The sequence below is a fragment of the Poromitra crassiceps genome, assembly GCF_964638095.1.
Source record: "Poromitra crassiceps genome assembly, chromosome: 14".
Lineage (NCBI taxonomy): Eukaryota > Metazoa > Chordata > Actinopteri > Beryciformes > Melamphaidae > Poromitra > Poromitra crassiceps.
In genome coordinates this window covers 781731-806186 of record NC_139633.1, presented here as the reverse complement: position 1 = coordinate 806186, position 24456 = coordinate 781731, and the positions used below count along the sequence as shown (strand labels likewise).

The 24456-nt window shown below is 45.7% G+C and overlaps 1 protein-coding gene across 1 annotated transcript; it reads right to left on the bottom strand.

The window, feature by feature from the left end:
• Positions 1 to 825: 825 nt before the first annotated feature.
• LOC310789535 (alpha-N-acetylgalactosaminide alpha-2,6-sialyltransferase 1-like) lies at positions 826 to 22430 on the bottom strand (the record flags this gene model as incomplete). Its single annotated transcript, XM_083651170.1, has 8 exons — positions 826 to 2258; positions 3788 to 3887; positions 4109 to 4192; positions 4308 to 4411; positions 16192 to 16330; positions 18121 to 18283; positions 21013 to 21175; positions 22233 to 22430. 8 exons carry the CDS (start codon positions 22428 to 22430, stop codon positions 2085 to 2087), a joined length of 1125 nt encoding a protein of 374 aa, XP_083507296.1. The 3' UTR covers positions 826 to 2084.
• Between the last annotated feature and the right edge of the window lie 2026 nt (positions 22431 to 24456).

Genomic DNA, 24456 nt, shown 5'->3' with positions numbered 1-24456 from the left:
CTAAACACTTTGTTGAACAGGGGTTTTTGCATGATTTGTTTTTCTTTGACTGGGATCCAATTTATTTGATTGACAATGTTGAAACTGCATGGTCAGATATTGTTCTCATGGTTTTAAGAACATGATAGATAAACATGCTCGTCTGTCTGCGTAGATACAGGGTGAAGGGCCGAGATAACCGCTGGTTTAGTGCAGAGTTATCTAGACTCTTACACAAGAGAAACAAGGCCTGGGCTAAGACTAAAGTCAGGGTCTGAGGCTGACTGGCTCCATTTTAGGCAGCAAAGAAGTTATTGTACATATATACAATCAAATCAAAACCTCTAAATCTAAGATAGACAGACAGACAGACAGATATGTTTTATTTATGTCGTGCACCACGGGGTGTCCAGCCTGTATGGCAGGGATGTCAAAGATACGGCCCGCGGGCCGGCTCAGGTTTCATCCGGCCCGCGAGATGTTTTGGAATATTAAAAAAAAAAAAAAAATGTATAATAATAATTATTATTAAATTCGCACCCCATTATCATGAACTACGTGTGGCTAATAAGCAAGCTAAGAGTTCATTCATAAGTTAATTAACCTGCACTACAAGGTAGTATGTCAGTAGGTCATCAGGTGTAAACAAAGCCGCCATGATGCCACGCTGGAATTGAATCGCGCATTCGGCCAAAAAACAAAGGAATCAACAAGATGCTGTCGAAAAAGAGAAAGGTTGACACGGAATGCAGGCAGTTTCAAGAGAAATGGAAAGAGCAGTATTTATTTTGTGAAGTAAATGGGTAAATGAGTCGAATTAATTTTAGTAAAAAAAAAAATCCGGCCCCCATGAGGTCTCAGTTGAACAAATCCGGCCCTCTACCTAATATGAGTCTGACACCCCTGCTGGGCTTACAAGACACAGACACAAGCAAGTTAGAAAAAGTTCATCCATACATGTACAAAACTATCATATAATCAAATCAACAACTTCTCCATGCAGTTTCCAGGCTCTCCCAGTAAAACTGACCAAACTGAAGACTTCCTCTCTGAATAGCCATTACAAGTTACTGTCATCTCCTGACCAGAATAATTCAGGTTTCCTATTTTGCATTAACTGAAATAAAGGCAGTCTTGGTTCCTCCTATAACGAACAATGAAACAAAAATTTAAATTAATCTTCCACAACACCCAGTTCACATACAGTACAAAGACTCTCCTCCTCAGCAATAGAATTGAACCTGCCCACCTCAATTGCCAGGCCAGGGAGGTATCAGTTCTCAACTGGGCACATAGAGATCTTCTGGATCTATCCAGGGGTAATGTAACGTAAGGTTCTGGACTATGTTTTAATTTGGATATTATGTTCTGAGTTTTTCAACAACATGTAGCAAAATGTTTACTTCAACAGAAACGGTGGTGTGTTGAGTCATGATGTTCAACCCGGAAACTGTGGCAAAACGGTGCACACCGTTTTCAGATTGAACAAGTCTCTCTCCTTCATCATGCCGTTCTTCTTTAAAAGAGCAGATGTGGTTAATAAGTGATGATAGGCTGCTCAATCTTTACAGTACAGCTGTTAAAAGTTAAAATACTTTAAAACACATGTGCACCTTGCTCCATGTTTTACCCAAGTATTATATTACTGTATATACATTACTTTATATTACCTATTTTCTTTGATTAACACCCCATACTTTTTTTCATATATATATACACGGGGAGTGTCACTGAGAGCAATGCTCTTTTTTTCAGGAGCGCCCTGTTCCCATTCACACACACATTCACACCTGGAAGCTGACCAGTACAACCACAGGCTGATCTGTTGGCCACTGAGCTCCACTGGAGCAGTTGGGGTTAAGGGCCTTGCTCAAGGGCACCACAGTGGTGGTAATGAGGGAGGGGCAAGCGCTGCCTTTTCACTTTCCCCACCCAGATTTATCCTGCCGGGCCCGGGGTTTGAACCGACGACCTTCCGGTCACAAGCTCGCTTCTCTATCCATTGGGCCAACACTGCCTGCACTTGTTTTCCTGGGTACTGTTCTGCCAGTTGCTGCTGTGGCACCTGAATTTCCCCAAGTGGATAAAAAGGTGACATCTTATCATTATCCTCTTTGATAAAGCCTGATGATTTTAGCGTTGTGCAGCTTTTTCCATGTCTTCATTTCCATGATGTAGTCATGGTTGGAGTAGAAGATTACTCTGGTTTTAGCATGTTTTTCCACATAGTAGTTGGAGTATTTCTGCCAGTCCTCTGTCATGAATCCATATGCATCAACCTGAGAGAGAGAGAGAGAGAGAGAGAGAGAGAGAGAGAGAGAGAGAGAGAGAGAGAGAGAGACCAAGATTAGATCGGACCAAATTGACTTGCTAAATTATAATGATCTAGTCTTTGACATTCAGTATATGAATACATTCCATACATGCACAGATTGTTTTATGTTGCTCATAGGCTTTTGTATCATTCACCATGGTGACCATATTAGGCAAATTAGGAGGCTTAATTTTTGACATCCTTAGTGCCGTGTCCATAGACAGTGTTTTTCCCCCCATAGTGCAGCGCTTTGGATCTCAATGCTCAGAGCACTTCCAACGCACCACAGACAAACACAAAGCTGACTCTGTAGTTCGTAGCTAACGTTAGCTAGCTAGCATACAAGGTAAATAGCAAGCTAACATCAACCCAACAAGATGATATAATTAATAATTTAATGTGCAAGTAAGTCAATCAATTTCAAGTTATCCGGGTCTTCTAGTAAATTCGGCGTGCAAATGGTCCACCAAGCAGCGCTATTTTTTCGTATTATATTGTTTCATGATGCATAGCCTGCTATTTTGCTAATAAAAACGGCAACCTTAAACTCCCACATTTTTCAACTGAATTTGGCCTGTATATCCACAGATGACAGCAAGCTCATTTTTAAAGCTAGACTAGAGTGATGATCTTTATACCATATGAAAGTAAAAGAAATAAGGAATAATTTGCGACCAAGCATGTCAACCCATCATGTCGGGAAGGGGGGGTAACTATGCTTCAAAGTTGATGAATTTTGCATAACTTTCCCCTCCATGCAATGGAATGTACTGTAAGTAAACGCGTGTTGGTAGTTGAGTTGACAGTAGCTGATAGTCACTCCCCCTGTCTTTACCACAGCTACTGTCAGCAGTACAGTAGTGGAGTGGTTTTGATTGATTTATTCATCAAACCTTTGACTGACAAACTAACTGTAAATAGTTTACTTTATTTTGAGATGCATTGCATTGCTCAGCCAGAAATTATTCCCACTTCAACTCTGTTTCTCCTGGGCCTAAAATGCACCAGATGACAGCTGTTTTTTGCATCTTATTTTCCCTCAATCTGCATTGAAAATGTGCAAAAATGCACCCGCTTCCCACAACAGTTGTAGCCTAAGCCAGTGGTTTTCAAAGTGGGGTCCCCAGCAAAAAGGGGGGATAATCGATTTTCACTATAATTCCATCCATAAATAACACAATCTAAGCTAGTGTAGAAGTGAGTGACTGCAACTAGTGAGCTAATAATAACCATAACAGCACAAATAATTGACAACAAATCTCGAAATAAATATACAGTATTTACTCTAATGAGAAAAGGAACAATTATTGATGGTTAAAACTGAATAATGACATCTCAACAGTCTAATCCTAATGCTAAATTAAAATGAGATATTCCTTTAAATCTGTCTTCAAACTGCAAAAGAAAAACAGGTGTGTAGAGCCAGGAAGAGAGTAATGTTATCTTACCACATCACAGGTATGTAGAGCCAGGAAGAGAGTAATGTTATCTTACCACATCACAGGTATGTAGAGCCAGGAAGAGAGTGAACGCCCCGTTGCTCGGTCTGCATATAGCCCAGCCCCTACCATTGAGGAATGAAGACTTCAAGAACCTGTCAGCAATGAAAACACAAACGCATGAGCACACACACACACACACACACACACACACACACACACACACACACACACACACACACACACACACACACACACACACACACACACACACACACACACACACACACACACACACACACACACATTAAACAGCGTAATAGACACACATGTATGAGGCAGGTTTGCATAGGATTAAAGGTGAAAGGAGTCTGACCTGTTGCGCACATATCTGAGAAAGTCTGGGTGCAGAACATAGAAGCGGCTCTCGTTAAATCGGCCAGCGTAATACGCCCTCGCCCTGGAAGGTAAAGACAATACTCAGTAATCATCACGTGTGTGTGTGTGTGTGTGTGTGTGTGTGTGTGTGTGTGTGCGTGTGTGCACGTGTGTGTAGAGTAGAGGTAGATGTTCACTGTTGGTTCTTGTATTCTCCACTGGGGACTCTCTCATTGTTGAGAAGCCCCTTCAGCCACTGGAAATCCCTCATCCCCTCAGGAATCATCACATGCTTTATACCCTGTGAGAGGAAGAGGAGAGACAGGTTTAGCAGTCAGACATGGGGAAAAAAGAGTACAGGACATGTAATAAAGTATCAAAGTCAAAAGTATTTGTATTAGCTAACGAAACCTCACATTATTAATACGAGGGATCAGCCAATCAGCATTTTTGTAAACAAACAGCGTCACTGGGTGGAGCCTGAGCTTGAGCGGCTCACTCTAGCCGGCTGTGTTGTTTACATTTTAAAAACTGCGACAGTTCACACAACTTTAACACGACATGCATATATTATAATGTACTCTTGAGACTCTCAGACTCAGATTCTTGAGCTACATCTGCGCTCACTCAGAATGTCAAAATATAAGCGATGTGAGATATTAACGTTTGTTTGGCACAACTCATACTAGTTAACTGCTGCAGGGTTTCACATTTCTGAGGGATTTGCGGAGATTGTGATCTCACGCTGATTGGTCCTATATAATTCAAAGATTATTCAACTTAAAAGATCCCCCAAACATGTTTTAAGATGTATAAAGACAACATTTTGATTAATAATTTAATTTGTGTGAGTAATTTGCTTATGCTGTAACCCAGGTTCTTGAGTGGGGAGGCTATCTCTCCTACAAATTTAATTTGTATTGACATATCCTTGATTAGCAGCAGCTGATGTTGAATACCTCGTTAAGACACATAATCACCTCACCTAACCTGTGGGTGATTAGGGTGGCGTCCTGATTTGCCCCAGCTATATAAGCCCTAGTCTCTCCCCAGACTCAAATATTACGTTGAATCGCTGCACTCCGCATACTACATAAATGAGTCTGTTCCACTTCACAGCCACAGCTGGTATTTGAGGGCAGGTCTAGGGGGTTTGAGTGAGAGAGAGTGGTTGGAAATGCTCGATGTTGCAGGAGCCAGTTAGATGGGCGGTTTCAAGGTGGGTGGGCCTCCCTGATCGACTTCAGGGTGAGTGGGCCGGTGGGTGGGCGTCCCTGATCACAATGTCGTTACTGATTGGTGAATGGTGAATCCACCACTCGCCAATCACTGGCCAAGATTCCGTGACCAGTTTGGTGAGAGGAGTGTCCCAGACCCAGAGAGAGATCTGCAGCATGGAGTAACGTAGTGTATCAGTGTAAGAACTCTCATGGGTCTGGTGTTGAGACTATATAAGCCCCAATCCAGGCGCCGGCCCCTTTGGTTAACCTTGATTTGACCAGTTTTGGTGTGGCTCTTAGCTGGAGAGATAATCTCTCCACTCAAAGAACCTGGGTTACAGCGTAACCAACCGTTCTCTTTCGTGGTTTTGCTATCTCCCCTATTGATATGACCTCTGTAAGACAAGGAAACCAAGCAGACCCAGCTGCTCCTGCGGGAGCCTTCATGGTAGTTGAGTTTGAATAACATCACCACCACCAGAGTCACCTCTGTGCTGAATAATGAAGCAGATATGGAATGCAGTATGAACACACCTATGGCCTCGCCACAAGATGTCACTGAGCCACGCCAGATGCTAAGGCTGGCTGTAAATGGGTGGAGCCGTCTCTCTGTCCAGGTTACAAGGCTAGCTTTGAAGACAGACATCACTCTGGGCCAATGGTCCACTCTCATAAGGGTCGTGGCCCCAGAGGCTCAGTGTATCAGGCCATGTCCACTGCCCTGAGCGCACCTGTCTGCTTCACCGTCCTGTGGAGGGTGGAAAAGCTGCAGTTCCATAGACTGACTGGCATGGGACTGGAACCATGTGGTAGGACAGAATGCAGGGTTTGGGTGCAGTACCACACCAGCATCCACCTGCAATAAGCGGCAGGAATCCTATGCACCAAAGGGGGCATGGAGCTCACTGACATAAATACTTTTCTGTATTTATTTATAGTTGATACAATGGCATTGCCCTGTGTCAAGCGGCTGGCTGCTCCGACCGACACAGCATAAGTGCAGCCTGTGTACTGCAGATTTTTCTGCGGGCAAAAACAGCAGCGGCGCTGCTCGGAAGGCTGGAAAATACAAAAAAAAGCTTAGCCCACAACAGACTACTGCTTTGTGTCAAGCAGCGTTGCCACTGACCACACATCACCTTAGCTCGGGGTGTAGTGTTAGCGGAGCACGCTCACTCACTCTTACCCAACCTAGTCAGGATTAAACGAGGAACTATGGAGAGCAAGGGCATGCTACATTACATTACATTACATTACGTCATTTGGCAGACGCTTTTATCCAAAGCGACTTACAATAACACATTTTTTGTCAGCAATAGAACAATCAACTATGGAGCACAGTCTATGACAACTACAACTTCTGAAGGAACAGTGGTACAAGTTTAGGTTAGTGGTACAAGGTTGGTTAGGTTTTTTTTTTTTTTTTTTTTTTTTTTTTAAGGAAAGAGAGAGACGAAGTTAGATCAAGAAGGGCCCAGATGGAGCCTGAAAAGGTGTGTCTTTAGTCTTTTCCGAAAGATCGGCAGTGATTCAGCAGTCCTGACCGAAGGTGGAAGCTCGTTCCACCATTGAGGTGCCATGGGACGAGAAGAGTCGAGATCGGGATGAGCGACTTTTGAGCCCCCGTAGCGAAGGAGGGGCGAGGCGACCTGCACTGGTGGAGGAGCGAAGGGAGCGGTGAGAGGTTTGGAACCTGACCATGGATTGCAGGTACCGGGGAGCTGACTGGTGTACTGCCCTGTAGGCCAGTACCAGTGTCTTGAATTTGATGCGGGCCAAGATGGGAAGCCAGTGGAGTGACGTGAGAGAATTTGGGTTGGTTGAATATCAGACGGGCTGCAGACGGGCTGAGCACGCTCAAGCTAATTTGCAAAGACACCCAGCAGCTATCCAGGGAGGAACTACAGTACTTAACACATTCACTGCCAACAGTTTTTTTTTTACTGTAGGTAGCTTCTGCCAAGTTTTTTTTTTTAGGATTCTGGCTCATCTTTCAAGAGCCGAGGATTATTTTCTGTTAGGATTTTGTGAACACAAAATATCTCAAAAGAACTAATAGAATGTGTGCTTTCTCTGTCTAAAAGAGTTAGTTTGTAGAGTTAGTAGTTATGTAGGCATTAGCAGTTGAATACAGCATGGTTTCAGCGTCTGAAAATTTAAGCTGAGATAAATGCCTTTTTGTGAAATTCGATAGAACAGTCACTTTAACCATTTATTTTTGGCATCAGTAAGACGTCAGACATCTAAACAATAGTTTTGAACAGTAATTTCCTCCATAACAGCAGGAAACCCCCCTCTCCTTCAAACTCCTCCCTCCGTGTGTGTTCTCCTCCTCCCTCCGTGGCTGCAGCGGGTGTGTCACAAGCGAGTTTCTGCTGCCTGTCTGCTGCTGCTGCTGCTGCTCGTCGGGCCGCGGGCGAGTCTGGATGGGGCTCGCTCGTTTCTTGGGGTTTCGGTTGAGAGCTTTGATGAAGCTTTGTGCGATTCTGGGCTTTATGCTGCGTGTTTCAAAGTGTATTGTACCCAGTCTATTTTTGGAACCCCCCACCGTTGTGCGCCACCGTTGTGCACCAGCGCGAAAGCGTTTTCGCCTACAGTATGAGAATGGCTTCCTCGCGCTTTTCCCTGCAGTTTTGGCTCGGCTTTCAATACTCTGGAGAGCACTGTCGCCACTTAGTGGGTCGGTGGAATGGGTTGTACACGTTCGGTGGCTCCCATATTTTTATAGGAGATGTAAAAAGGTTAGATCTACGTCCCACCGTCAATTTTTTTTTTTTTTTTTGACGAGTTAACTCGTCCACGGCAGTCAACCGTTGTTTTTTTTTGACGAGCTAACTCGTCCACGGCAGTGAACGTGTTAAGTACAAATGCTTTGTTACTTCCCATCTCTCTTGGCAGTGTGTGTATGTGTGTGTGTGTGTGTGTTACTTCCCATCTCTCTTGGCAGTGTGTGCGTGTGTGTGTGTGTGTGTGTGTGTGTGTGTGTGTGTGTGTGTGTGTGTGTGTGTGTGTGTGTGTGTGTGTGTGTGTGCGTCTGTGTGTGTGTGTGTGTGTGTGTGTGTATGTGTGCGAGTGTAGCTGAGTCAATGTTGTCCATGTTATTTTTTATTTTGTGAACATTCTCAAAACGTGTGTAAGTTATTTTCTGTTACAAGATCGTTTTTCTGTCCATGTCACAATGTGAGCATATTGTAGCGAATCAGCAGTACACATACAGGGGTGAGCATTGGTAGTGTCTCGACTGCAGATAGGAACTGTTGTGTGGGAGTGTTGTATTGGGGAACACTATGCTGTGGGGATACTTCCGGAGTGAACTGAGCATGCGCGTCAGTCTACACACACTACTTGGAGGGAAAGCTGCTAGCTTTGAGCGTGACAACCGCTGAGAGTTGTAATATAACTAACTGTGAATAAAGACCCTTGTACCATCAAGAAGCCTCTGCCTCCTGAGATAACGGATACGTTACACTGGCGTCAGAAGTTTAAACGGTGAATATTGCCTCCAGATTAGCGAAATGGTTAACAAGTTCCTGAAGAAAGAGCGCAAGCGGCTCAATCGAGAGGCGGGAGAGGCGAGAGCCGGGGCAGACTACCAGCCGGCCGAGGAGGATGATGTCTGGGTAGACGCAGCTGCTACCACAGGGGTCCAAGAAAGAAAAACAACAGAAAGCCTGGGGTTGGTGAAAATAAAATCCGAGCCAGACAGAGCTAGCACCGTAGCCACGGAAGCTAGCCCGCAGCCCAAGGGAGCTAGCAGGCAAGCTAGCGAGGCGGGAGAAGGAGCGGAAGAACCGGGACCGGTGAGAGTGAAGATCGAGCGGGTTGACACTGCCGCTGTAGCCATGGAGACTGTGCCACAGACCAGCGGAGCCAGCCTACGGCCCGAGGACAAAGACGGGACACGGGTCGAGGCGGCAAAAGACGGCGAGCGGCGGGGAAGAAAGGAAATCACCCCGCCAAAATTCAACGGTAAAGTCGAATGGGAGGCATACTGCAAGCAGTTTACAGAGGCTGCAGATTGGAATGGCTGGACGAGAAAGGAGAGAGCCAGCTACCTCGTCATGGCCCTCGAGGGCGAAGCTACAGCGTGCGTGTCGGCAATAGCTGATACAAAGGACTGGGATGTGGTGATGGGGGTCCTGCAGAGACGTTTCGGCCGATGCGAGGAGCAGGCCATCGTAGCCGCAGAACTGTGTAACAGACGCAGACGACAGGGTGAGTCACTACGTGCACTGGCAACGGACATTGAGACTCTCAGCCGGCGCGCATACAGCCAGCTACCGACGGAGACGCTGGATGGACTAGCCCTAAGCTACTTTGTCCAGGCCATCGAGCCACGGAGCCTACAGTAAGCCAGAAGGTAACGCTGGGACACCCGAAAACATTGGGAGCAGCGCTGGGGCTGGCACTGGAGATAGAGACAGTAGAAGGCTGGGACAAGAGCAGCAGCATAATGGAGGCCGCCCCAGTGGTCAGAATGGCCGCGGAGAGCCAGTTACAAGAAGAACCAGCGTGGAAGACGGCCTGGGCAGAGCAAAGCAACACGGTGAGAGAGCAGGGCGACAGGGTGAAAGAACTGTCCGAGTCAGTACAACAGCTGACAGAACAACTGCTCCGCAGAGCGACCCTGCAGCCCAACCCCGCTCGACAGCCCACTCAGCGGAACAACAGCTGGGCCAGAGGGAACATGATCTGCTGGGGATGCGGACGCCCCGGACATCGGGAAGCAGACTGCCGCCGGAGAGCGTGGAACCAGGGAAACGGCACAGGGCCCGTCCAGATGGGGCGAGACGGGTCTACGATGCCACAGTCCCCGTAGCCACACCATCGCAGGAGGGGGCCCACCGACAGCAACGGAGAGGTGGGGCTCCGCCGGGCCCCGAAGTAGACGACATCGCCGGAGCTGTCAGCATGCAGAGCGGGCCGCGCGCGATGAACGGCTGCCATGTTCCAGTCTACATACAGGGGAGATACTGCGCCGCCCTGGTGGACACGGGGTGTACAGCAACGCTGGTGAACGTCAACATGATGCCCGAGGGGATGCGCCTGGAGCAGCCAGCAGCACAACTACTAAGAACAGTATGCGGTGAGTTGATGCCAATGAGGGGGAGGGGACACGTAACGATAACAGTGGGGGAACAGACAGTGGACTTTCCGGTGTGGGTGGTAGAAATGACGGGACCCTGCATCCTAGGGGAAGACTACTTGACGCTAAACAAATGCACAGTAGACCTAGGAAAAAGCACATTGACATTTGCAGGGGGGCCAGTAGTCCAGATGGGCCACCCTCCCACCGTTCCAGAGGAGAGAGCTAATGTAAATAATATCACTGTATATCGCGTCACCGTAGTGCATGAGCCCCACCCAGCAGACCAAGCCCCTCCACAAAGCCCCACCCCTAGCCCACCTCCAAACACTTGCCCTCAGCCAGCGCAACAGGCAGAGGGGGAGAGAGAGAGGTTAGAGATGCCCAGGGGATTGCACAAACGCCAGAGCGAAGGGTTAGAGACCCAGCAGAGCGATGAACTGTGGAGGGTACTAGAAGAATACAAAGACATTTTCGCCATGTCAGATGATGAGCTAGGCTGTACCCACCTGGTGGAACACGAAATAGACACGGAGGGGGCGCGACCCGTCAGGTCATATCCCCGTCGGATCCCAGCGGCGAGGAGAGAGATAGCGAACGAAGCTGTAGAGAACATGCTGCGGGCGGGGATCATTGAGCCATCAGACAGCCCGTGGGCGTCGGGGGTAGTGCTGGTGAAAAAGAAAAATAGCACCAAAATGCGATTTTGTGTAGACTATAGGGGGCTGAACAAAGTAACAAAAAAAGACGCATACCCGATGCCCATCATAGAGGAACTGTTAGACGCCGCGGGAGAGTCCTCCTGGTTCTCATCCCTAGACCTCCGTAGCGGGTACTGGCAGGTGCCCCTCCGCGACGATGCCAAGCAAAAGACCGCCTTCCGCACAGAGAAGGGGCTGTGGCAGTTTCGAGTACTCAGCTTCGGGCTGTGCAACGCACCAGCAACGTTCGAGAGGTTAATGGAGAAGTTGCTGGGAGACATTCCCCGATCCGAATGCGTTGTGTATTTAGATGACATCTTGACACACGGGGGCACGTTCCAGGCAGCAGTGGGGGCGTTACGAAAAGTCCTGCAGAAGATCGCAGAGGCGGGTCTAAAGTTACACCCAGACAAGTGCCACTTCCTGAAGAGGAGGGTGGAGTTCTTAGGGCATGGCATCGGCGCGGGGGGCATTCGCACCCTAGAAGAGAAGACTCAGGCGGTCATGGAGTGGCCCACCCCCAGAAACAAAGGCGAACTCGAGAGCTTCGTAGGGCTAGCCGCATACTACAGGAAATTCGTGAACGGGTTTTCTAAAATAGCGGAACCGCTGTTCAGGTTAAAAGAGAAGAACGCAGACTTCCACTGGACGACAGAATGCCACCTAGCATTCAAAGCCCTCAAGAAAGCACTGACCGAGTCTCCAGTGCTTAGAGCACCAGACCCCGCCCTGCCATTCCTACTAGACACTGATGCCAGCAATGGGGGTATGGGGGCCGTGCTGTCCCAGGCGGGGCCAGACGGGGAGCGGGTGGTGGCGTACTATAGCAAGACTTTCGATAAAGCAGAACGTAACTACTGCGTCACCCGCCGGGAGCTCCTCGCCGTAGTAGAAGCACTAAGACACTTTAGATATTACCTCCTGGGACAGCCACGGTTCACCATACGGACCGACCACTCGGCGCTGCAGTGGCTATGGTCCTTCAGAGAGCCGGAGGGACAAGTGTGCCGCTGGTTAGAGAAAATGGCAGACTACAACTTCACGATAGAACACAGGGCAGGGGCGCGCCACGTCAACGCAGACGCCCTGTCACGACGACCCTGTGCAGAGAGAGGGTGTACATACTGCGAAAAGAGAGAAGGAAGAGAGAGAGAGCTCCAAGAGGAAGCTAGGATCTGCCCTAACCACACAGGGGATGGGCCAGTGTGCAGGACGCTGCGGGTAGCAGAGGCAGCGGATTGGAGGGGCCACCAAGAAAACGACAGAGAGCTGTCACCAGTACTGCAATGGGTAGAAGAGGGCCAGAGGCTTTGGTTGTGACGGGGGCCACCGACACAACCAAAGGGCTGTGGGCGGGGTTCGACACCCTGAGTTTGAGTAACGGAGTGCTGATGAAGTCCTGGAAGGAGCCAGCGACAGGAGAGCATAAGTGGCGGAAAGTAGTGCCGACAACGTTGAGGGAGGAGGTGTGCAGGAGCTGCCATGGAACTGTAGGGGCTGGGCACTTTGGGGTAAACAAAACGCTCCGCCGTATCAGACAAGGTTTTTATTGGGGGAGGATGGGGAGAGACGTACAGGACTTCTGTCGACGCTGCGACCTCTGCGCAGCGTACAAAGGCCCGTTAGATCAGTCTCGCGCCCCGCTTCAACAGCTAGCAGCAGGAGCCCCCATGGAGAGGGTAGGGGTAGACGTGATGGGACCTTTTCCCTGCTCAGACAGTGGGAACAAGTACGTCCTGGTCGCCATGGACTATTTCACAAAATGGCCAGAGGCGTACGCACTACCCGACCAGGAGGCGGGGACGGTGGTCGACGCACTAGTAACCGGCATGTTCAGTAGGTTCGGAGCACCAGAGACCCTACACAGTGACCAAGGGAGAAACTTTGAGTCACGAGTGTTCGCCACCATGTGCGAGAAACTGAACATTAAAAAGACACGGACCACAGCATTGCACCCCCAGAGCGATGGCCTTGTAGAAAGATTCAATAGAACGCTGAAAAAGCAGTTGGCCATCCTCACGGAGGAACACCAGAGGGACTGGGACACGCACCTGCCGCTCATCCTCATGGCCTACAGATCCGCCACACACGAGTCCACCTCCTGCACCCCAGCTCTGCTCATGTTAGGTCGAGAACTGCGGACACCAGCAGAAATAGCGTTCGGCAAGCCGCCAGATGCACTGGACGCTCCCCCAGGGCGAGAGTACGCCAGGAGGCTACAAGATCGCTTAGAGTCCGCTCACCACTTCGCTCGGGACCAGCTAGAGAAAGCAGGCATGAAACAAAAAAGGAACTATGATGTGAGGGCAAAAGGAAACCATTTCCAGGGGGGGGAGTTGGTCTCGGTGTACACACCCCAGAGAAAAAAAGGGCGTAGCCCTAAACTGGACTGTCACTGGACAGGCCCATGCAGGGTCATGGAGAGAATGGGGGAAGTGGTGTACCGAGTGCAGATGCCACTTGGTGGCAGGAAAGTACTCCACAGAGACAGGTTGGCCCCATACCGGGGGGGTGCACCTTTCCCCCAGATCTCGGCCGCCCGGCGGTTTCACCTAGACCGTCTGAAAAAAGGACTCTGTTCCCACAGAGAGGGGCGTCCGGCTATGACCGGGCGGGCCCCACCCAGGGGCGTGAAAGCCCAGAGACACTGCAGGTGGGATCAGCCCCGCAGACAGATTCACAGAGACTAACACGGCCACGGAGAGAGCCAAGGGCTCCAGGACGATTCCACAACTTTGAGTTGTACTAAAAAAAAAAAAAAAAAAAAAAAAAAAAGAGAGGAGATGGTGGTTGGAGATGTTGTATTGTTGTAACAGAAAGAAAAAAAGGTGCATGACATGAGATATTGTGGGGGAGATGATGTGGGGAAGTCTGAGAGTGCAACATGCTGTGATTGAAAAAAAACAAAGAAGCTGTTAAAGAAAAAAAAGATGTTTTGGTACAAGGGGGTGTGTGATGTGTTATCAACGTGGGCGTTGACCTTATTGTTGGGCGGGGAGTATGTAGCGAATCAGCAGTACACATACAGGGGTGAGCATTGGTAGTGTCTCGACTGCAGATAGGAACTGTTGTGTGGGAGTGTTGTATTGGGGAACACTATGCTGTGGGGATACTTCCGGAGTGAACTGAGCATGCGCGTCAGTCTACACACACTACTTGGAGGGAAAGCTGCTAGCTTTGAGCGTGACAACCGCTGAGAGTTGTAATATAACTAACTGTGAATAAAGACCCTTGTACCATCAAGAAGCCTCTGCCTCCTGAGATAACGGATACGTTACAATATATATTACATTACAGAGCAAATGAATGATGATGATGACATGCTAAGGCAGCGTCGCACATTATATGCCCAAGCCAACATGTTGAGAAAGAAATTCCTTTGTTGCTCCAATGATGTAAAGATTAATCTCTTTAGGACATATTGCACTCCCCTCTACACTGCCCCCTTGTGGGTGAGGTTCAAGAAGGCAACCATGTATAAACTGCAGGTTGCCTACAATGACTGCATGAGAATATTGCTTAGGGTACCTAGGTGGTGCAGTGCTAGTGATTTGTTCTGTAGATCTCGGGTAAGCACTTTTCAGGCCCTATTAAGAAACATTATGTACAAATTTATATGTCGCTTGAATGTTTCCAAGAACTCTGTGGTGATGCTACTGGTGGACCCCAAGTCCAGTGACACACGATACCAGTCAGCCTTATGGAAACACTGGTATGCCAGCCTCTTGTAATGTGTGTTCCTTGTATGTATTGTGTGGTCTTATTGTTGTATGTGTTTTTAACTGATTGATTGATATATAGTTCCGTTTTACCTCTTGTAGCAGGGGGGGCGTAATTAGCGTGACACCAGAACGCAACACAAGTGACGTTGTCGCCTTCTCCCGTCAGAAGTTGGAGAACCTATAAGACGCGTGTTGCCGCTCTCATTTCCTTGTTTAGCTTAGCATGTTAAAATGTCACATACCACGGGTGGAACGGTATGATATGTTGTGATAGAAGATTGCTAACATGCTTTTATTTGTTTTGTCATTTGCTTGGGTGGGAAAAGTACGTTTATTTCTGTTGAAATTGTCTTTGATTTTCACTCAATTGTGCGTGGCCTGTTGCAGGGGACGGAGAGAAAGCCTGTCACTGTGCTGTATTGATTGTGCCCCCTGCTGATCTTTTATAGGTATGGTTTAATGTTATTGCTGTTTAATACTTTTATCTGTACTTTTATGAAGGACTGCATTTGTTTAGCTTAATAAGTTGAAGATAGTGTCATTAAATATGCACTTTGTTTTATTTATTTATTTTTGTATGTTTACATGTTTGAACTAAAGGGTGATACAGTGACTAAAAACGAATTCTTTATTTTGTTTCAACAAGAATTAATGTACTCATTGAGTATTTTTGTTTAGTTTGTATTGTAGCTACTGACTATAAATATGTATTCTGTAACCACATACAGTAAGGCAGGGGTGCCCAATACATCGATCGCGATCGACCGGTCGATCGCGAAGGTAGTGTGGTCGATCGCATGGCATTGAGGAAGATTTTTTTTTTTTTTTTTTTTTTTTTTTTTTTTTAACTGTTTTTCCACTGTTTTTCCACTGTTTTTCCACTGTTTCCACTGTTTTTCCACTGTTCCACTGTTTTCCACTGTATACTCAGTGTATATATATATAAATAAATATGTTTGGTAGATCACTTTGACTTGGTCATTTTAAAAGTAGCTCCCAAGCTGAAAAAGTGTGGGCACCCCTGCAGTAAGGGTATACACTGAAATTATTACAGTTATTTTATGTTTATTTTATGTTTGTAAAAAAAGAGAAGTTGGAGAACTAATGTCCTGGGGACGGAGAGAAAGCCTGTCACTGTGCTGTATTGATTGTGCCCCCTGCTGATCTTTTATAGATAAACTGCAGATCCTGAAGCCTGGTGTCCCTGGTTTTATTGTGCAACCATTCTGCAGCTGTTACATGCGCGCGTGTGTGTCTGTGTGTCAGCTGTTACACGCGCGCGTGTGTCTGTCTGTGTGTGCGTTTGTGTGTGTGTGTGTTTGTGTGTGTGTGTGTGTGAAAAATGTCAGTACCTCATCGTCTGGGATGTGTCTGTATCCGAAGCGTTTGAAAATGTACAGCGACGCCTTGATGGAGTAGGATGTGTGAACGTATACAGATGTTTTGTTCCCTACATCCTCCTCATAGCCCTTTATGGCCGCACCGTTCATCCTGCAGGAGAGAGTCAGAGCATCAAAATCAATCAATTTTATATTTATATAGTGCCAAATCATAACATCTCAAGGCGCTTTACAAATACAGCAAGTAGAAGACCAGGCTCTTTATTTAGACCCAACAGTTGAGACAAATGGGGAAGAAACCTTGAGCAGACCTGGCTCTTGGTGGGCGTTCATCTGCCATGAGCGATTGGGGAGAGAGAGAGAGAGAGACTTTGAGATGTCAACACCACGTGCACAGGCATTTTCCTTGGCCTAAAACACTCGCAGAGCAGCATCTGCATCACATACTGCAACACATCGTCTCCCCGGGGACATACAGTATGCTATAGGATCGTGTTTGTGGACTTCAATTCGTCCACAAATTCAATTTCACCCCAGAAATCCTCTGCTCCAGACTCACCCAGCTCGGTGTGCCCGCCTCCACCTGTAAATGGATCATAAACTTCTTGACGGACAGGACGCAGCAGGTGAGGCTGGGGAAAATGACACCCAGCATCCGAATAATCAGCACTGGCACCCCCCAGGGGTGTGTGCTCTCCCCCTGGTTCTTCCTCTATAGAGAGCCCCAGGAATGAGTCGGGAAAACATCGATGCTAACACTTCCGGGTTATTCTCTGTTTTCGCCTATGGGATATTTTTGAATGGGTTTTTGGCGCGATGCTTCTAATAAGGTCTAACGCAAGCTTAATCAAATGCGAACCAGTGTTCAGTACGATAATCTTCACACATGAGGACCACTTTTATGAGTTATGAGCTTGAACACTCAATCAACTCTCAATAACTGTCAAACTAGATGAATGATGAATAGTTTGACAGTTATTGAGAGTTGATTTGAGTTAATGAGTTATTAATTTGAGTTAGTGTGGACTAGGGCTGTCACTTTTTCCCAAAATAAAGTTTGAACGAACTTTAATTGCCCGAAATTCGTTTTTTGGTTAATTTTGGTTAATTAAAAAAAAAAAAAAAAAAAAAAAAAAAAAAAAAAATCAGTCCAGGCCACCGGGCATCAGCCCGACGTGTTAGCTTGGACGCTTACAGTCACAACACTGCCTCACAAACTTGGCTGCATCCAACTCGAGACAACTTTTCAGACCCTGGAGACAATCTTTCTCAGAAGAGACTAACGCGACAAATCTGGAGACTTTTTCTGACATGGGATTAACATTACCAGCAAGCAGCAGTTGGTTAATTTTGGTTCATTAAAAAAAAAAAAAAAATCGAACAGTCAATTTACATATCGAACACGAACTCCTCCCCCACATTCGAAGTTGCATTCGAATTTCGAATGAAAAGTGACAGCCCTAGTGTGGACCAGTGATGTCACTGGTCCACACTTTAACACTCATAATAACTGTCAAATTAAATGACAGACTTCAAAACCGTTTACAGTTGTCTGATATACTACTGATGTTCTAATGATACAAAGCTGGTTGAAAATGGGTGGAGTGTTCCTTTAAAGCAAGTGAGCAATGTTTGTTTCCATTTTTGTCCCACTGATGATGTCATAGGAGGCATCAGTGATGTCATAAGACTGATATGCCTCTATACTGCACATACATTCCTTTCATACACACACATTCAAAATCAAAATAGACCCTCTTTCATACACTTGTTATTATTGCATAAAGTAGTTAATGTGAGTGTGGGACACAAACACACAAAGTCACTTATAGAAGCGGCTGCACCACTTAAAAACAAGTATCTGTTGCTTTACTGCTACAGTATAGTAGTAGTATTTATCTGACTTTAGAGCATTTATATAGTATTCTGTGCCCATCTTACCGAAACACATAATCGTGTGCGTTTATCTCCTTCCCCATGCCAGAGCCGTTGAGGATCCCAGCGTTGCCCACCACAGCGCAGCGCACACAGCCGTCACCATCGCCTCTGGGGAGGAGCAGTGGCTCCTTCGGCTTTGGGATCAAATCCACAGCTGCCTTCACTTCTGCAAAGCCAAGCAAAACATACAAATAACTACATAGTCTGTGCTTCAAAAGTAACTAAACTGACCAGCAGTACCCTGCTTTTCACCATTAGGTGTCAGGCTTCACCACAAATTTAGGTGGGGTTTAGTTCCTCTTGAAATTAAAATACACTGTACAGACACACAGTTTGAAGACTCTAGCAACCCAGTCTCAAATATCTATTTTTAATAGGATGTCACAGCTGACCATCACATTAATTACCCACGCAAATATGAGTAAAAAAAAAACATTCACAAAACAGAGCTCAAATACAGCTAATCTGGCTGCTCAAATCATTTCTCAGGCCTGTGGGGGCGTGGCCACATCACATTTGAACTATATGAACATCAGATTCCTGTATATGAACAGTATGGTCAGTCATGGTGCACCCTCAGTGTTTATGTCCATGCTGCATCCCCATGATGCCAGCTTTCTCCTAATTATGATTGGTTGGAGATTGTTGATGTCCTGAGATAACTCCGCCCACTTTACCTCTACTTTTTCAAACTGCAGAAAAAAAAGCGAATTCAGTGCTGGTCATATCATCTTTTTTTTCCTCACAAATGACAAGATGGCCGCCGTGCCTTCTCTATTATCTAGGCTACATCTCCTCCTTTATGAGTGGTATAGATTTAATAAGGGAAATGAATAAGGGATTACCTGCATTCATCTGCCCCCAAGCTTTGGAATTCCCTACCCCCACACATCCGACAGTCCGACACCATCATAACATTCAAATCCCACCTCAAAACCCACCTGTTCAAACTGGCCTACTCTCTGTAATTAATGTCACTTTTCCCCAACCAATCTGCATTTTCCTTCCTTCTTAGCTATGTTCTATTCCTGCTGTAATTTGCCCTGTTTTTAATATGTATATGTTCTTATTATGTGAAACTGTTTTTATATGCACTGTGAGGCGACCTTGGGTGTTCTGAAAGGCGCCTCCAAATAAAATGTATTATTATTTTTATTATTATTTCAATAGATTCATTCATTAAAAGAGTCAACAGGAGTGTGAATCAAATGCTGTAAAGCTGACTGAAGCATGTCTGCCATCATCCTCCATCTGACTGACTCACTGATTATGTGTATTAAAGTATTGAAAACAGCAACAAGAATAAATTGTGCCCTGTTCTGTCCTGATGGCAGGTCAGAGGAGCCTCTGTTGGTTTGCACAATATTTCTGGAACAATGCAATGTTATCAAGGTCTGTTATGGCAGGGATGTGAGCAACAAATAACCTGGTAAACCAGCCGGTCACGTGAACCCACATTTTATTTGGTTCTGCGGGACCGTCTGGCCTCAACTCTGGGAGAGCTGTCTGCAGAAACTGCAAAGACGAGCCAATCGCAGCGACTCGCTGACATCGTAACCGGCCAATCAGAACATCGCTATAGCAAAAATAGTAATGGCCGACTCCTTGCCTGTCCGCCTCGAGGAGTAATGTCGATGTTCGTCTAGTTTAAACAGCCATAAAATGCAGTTATTTCAGAAATAGAGTCTATCTGGGCGGAAAATGTGTTTTTGCCGTTGCTCCTGAGTGGATTTGGGTTTGACTGGATCCAACGCTGATTGGCTGAAGGAGTTGTCTGTCAAGGCAAGTACACCCGCACAAATTCCGCCCACTGCAAAGACTGTTGTGAAGGCTTCAGGCCAGACGGGAACGAAGAACAAAATGAAATGTGATGAGTTCATGTGACCGGCTGGTTTACCAGGCTAGACAACAATGTGTCATGCCATTGAGGGCCGTGAGTCTGCAGCCTTGCATTCCAACACTGCAGCAGATGATTGATTGATGAGTGATTACCAGGGAGGAGGAACTAATCATGAAAACCTGCCTCTATCTACAGCCAATTTCTGCAGCTACCAACAAAGGCACATCTAACTTGCCAGAGCTATGCAGAGAGGCTCCTGTCTGGTTGTCTCATCACAGAAATCCCCTGCTTCATAGCAATGTCGTTCTTCACAATCCAGTAAGCCAGTCATAACATCTCGATGACATCTGGATCTGTACAGGGACACCTGCATATCTGCATACCTCTAACCTGCCATAGCAGAGGTACGTGGGCAGGTCACTAAAAAAGAGCTGGCAAGTAATAATCAAGGCTAATCAAAGCTCAATAATAAAGAGAAGCTCTACCATGCCAAGGAAGTATTAGACACCTGTGATGGGCGATGACAAATGGGCAGGTGCTTGAGCACCTCCTGGGGTCTATCTGTGCATGTGCCTGGGGTTGTTGCAGAGCATACTGTATTTGCTGTCTAGTTGTGTGTGAGTGGCCTTATTGTTAACATTAGCCTGGCTGATGTGTATGCAAATCTGTATCACTTTTTTTTTTTTTTTTAGGGGGGCAGGGGGGGCATTTTAACCTTTATTTAGATAGGACAGCAGGTGCAGTGGCTGATTCTAGAGTCTGAATCCAGGCGAATCCAAATTAAATGACAAACATCAGAGAAGAGACCACTGATTGTGGAGGGTTCAACGGGTAAATAAATCTGCAAATGGGAGCCATAGTGTGCGGCCTCTCCTTTCTCTTTCACTGCTGTTTTTATTGGGCCCAGCACTTTTTGGATTTTTGGATGTGCGTGTCTCTTTCACTGTTTTATACTACTATGCCAAGGAGACACGCACAACAACACACACACACACACACACACACACACACACACACACACACACACACACACACACACACACACGTGCCCGTACCGTCGTGGCTGTACTGCATGAAACCAAAGGGGTTGTTGAAATGGGAAAGTCTGTTCCACTCGCTCATGTTGAGATTGTCTTTGTGCATGAACAGAAGCACGTTGGGGATGAAAGCCTGCTTGAAGCTGGGATCCTCACTCTTCTGTAGAGACTGGGGACAGGTCTGACAGTGGCAAAGAAAATACAGTATAATACATGAATCTAACAGGCAAACATTGAGATTAGAAAATGTGTCATCATACTCATTTTTTGGTTAAACCTACTGATTGTTTGAGAGAGCTCCATGCAGTGGAGAAAGAGAGGATGGGTCAATCAATCGTCACATAAATGCAGTTTGTTTCAATGACTGATTGAAGGAAGAGGCAGAGGGTGAGGGTTACAGAGGCAGAGGGTTACAGAGGGTGAGGGTTACAGAGGCAAAGGGTTACAGAGGGAGATGGTTACAGAGGGTGAGGGTAACAGAGCGTTACAGAGGCAGAGGGTTACAGAGGGTGAGGGTTACAGAGGACAGCTGAAAAACAAATATAAGCAGGTCACACCACACAAGCACTTTGCCAGAAGATATCAGCCTTGTTTATTCCCTAGCCTCGGAATTCAACTACTCATTTGTTTCACTCAATCATAGTCTCACATAAGGACCCCGTATTTTCACTGTGGGCTGCATTTGCAAAGGCCCTACTTTTACATACATGTAGCAATCACAATAAAACAGTACTTGCCTTAAACACAAGGTTGTTGTCTACTGAACCGGGCTATTCGTGTTCTTAAATATTGTGTTGTTTCCAATTCTGATCTATTTTTTGTCATACCAGAGGCTGTCTCTGCCTGTCTTTTCCATTGAAAATGGCCATTGTTGTTCTTCCACTTCCCAGGGAAACAGCGCCCTCTCTGCTGTGGCTACAGGTGGAAACCCGTCATTACATCTGGAAGAACAGAAATCACAGCCTCTGGCATGACATAAATGGCTCAGAATTGGAAACTACGCAATATTTAAGAACATGAATAGCCCGACTTGATGGACAACCTTGTGTGTAAGGCAAGTACTGTCTTATTGTGATTGCTACATGTATGAAAAAGTAGGGCCTTTGCAAATGCAGCCCACAGTGAAAATACAGGGTCCTTGTGTGAGACTATGATTGAGTGAAACGAATGAGTAGTCGAATTCTGAGGCTACATTCCCATGTTTTAATGCTGCAAGGGTCTTGCTATAGTCTGCTTACTGTCTGTCTGGGTCGGGTATCCAGGTTATACACATCTTCAAAATCCCACTGAGGCAGCTTCTTAAAGTCCTTTTTGAAGAGGAGAGGCATGGGAGTCTCCTGGAGGGAACCTGCACCTCCAGGTGGAGTGGTGCTGTCCGTCTTGACCGTCTGACCAGTTTCTCTGAGCTCACTGAAAAGGCAATTTTCAACCAACATGATTTGACATCATGAATCCTGGAGCCAATCACTATGCAGTATTCAGAAGTTAAAGCCCCAACACATTCTCACTCCCAACTCTTCATATACTGCAGATCGGTCAGGAACCCTTCTTGTCATCAAGTCATGAGCTGGGAGTGAGAATGTGTTGAAAGCCTGTGTGGTATGCTGTGATTAGCTAGGTTCTAGAGCACCCTGATTGGTTGCTTTGGTTTTTATGCCTCCGCCGGCGATAGCCAGGCCGGAGGCATTATGGATCCGGGTTGTCCGTCCGTCCGTCCCTACGTCCGTACATCCATCCGTCCGTCCGTCCGTCCGTCCGATGTTCGTTAACCTGATATCTGAGGAACGCCTTGACGGAATTTCATCAAATTTGCCTCAAACATCGACTTAGACTCAAGGATGATCTGATTAGATTTTGGTGGTCAAAGGTCAAGGTCACTGTGACCTCTCGAATGCCATTTTCAAGCTTGTTAACGCGATATCTCATAATGCCTTGACGGAATTTAATCAAATTTTCCTCACACATCGACTTAGACTCAAGGATGATCTGATTAGATTTTGGTGGTCAAATTTCAATGTCACTGTGACCTCTCGAATGCCATTTTCAAGCTTGTTAACGCGATATCTCAGGAATGTCTTGATGGAATTTCTTCAAATTTGCCTCAAATGGCAATTTGGACTCAAGAATGAACTAAAGGCGGAGGCATAAATCTGCGGTGCGGCCATTCTTAGGGAGAAGGAGGGAAAGTAATTTTAAGGATTTTAACAAGATAATTTAACCTTTTTTGTGGGAAAAACCATCAGACACAAATTATTATTCAAAGTAGAGTATTTTATATACATCTTGAAACATGACTTTAGGGGTCTTTAAGCATGGCCGTAGCTACCATTGAGGACAGGGAGGTCCCGATCTCGGTAATTATTTCCTGTCAAAAATGTGTTTTTACCGTAATGAAACGCAAGAGGAGTTTTAATTTGAAAGTTGAGACCGACTGTGATGAAACACTATATGCTATGGACCTTTAAGTTGAAAATATGGTTAGCTCTAGAGGAAGTTAAAGGGATAGGCCAACTTTTTGTGAGTTTAGCCATTTCCCATACGGAAGAGGCATATATACACATATATGGACATACATCCGACACAAGGTCCACATATATGTCACATACATGTACATGTATGCACTTTGCATACAAACCCACCTGAGATATATGCATATATATGTGAGGATCATATATGTGATCCAAATATAAATTGACATATATGATCATATAGGCAATTAACATATATGAGTACTCCCATACATGTGATCATATATGCTCATGTAAGTAATGGACATATAGGATTATTCTAGCATATGTTTAGATATATGTACATATAAGCAATTAACATATAAGAATATTTCTACATATTTCCGCATATATGCAAATACAAGCAACACACATATATGTTATTCTCTTGCATATCAATATATGTGTGCATATGAGCATTAAACATATATGATTATTATTACGTATGTCAACATATATGCTCATATAATCAATTAACATATGCGGATGTTCGCATACATGTAATCATATATGTTTGTGTAAGCATTGAACATATAGGGTTAAACTTACATATGTCTACACATATGTGCATATCAGCAATTAACATATAAGAATGTACTTACATATGTAAGCATGTATGCTCATATAAGCAATTAACATATATGAGTATTCTCATACATGTGATCATATATGTTAATGCAAGTAATGGACATACAGGGTTATTCTTGCATATGTTTAGATATATGTACATATAAGCAATTAACATATAAGAATATTTCTACATATTTCCGCATATATGCAAATGCAAGCAACACACATATATGTTATTCTCTTGCATATCAAAATATGTGTGCATATGAGCATTAAACATATATGATTATTATTACGTATGTCAACATATATGCTCATATAATCAATTCACATATGCGGATGTTCGCATACATGTAATCATATATGTTTGTGTAAGCATTGAACA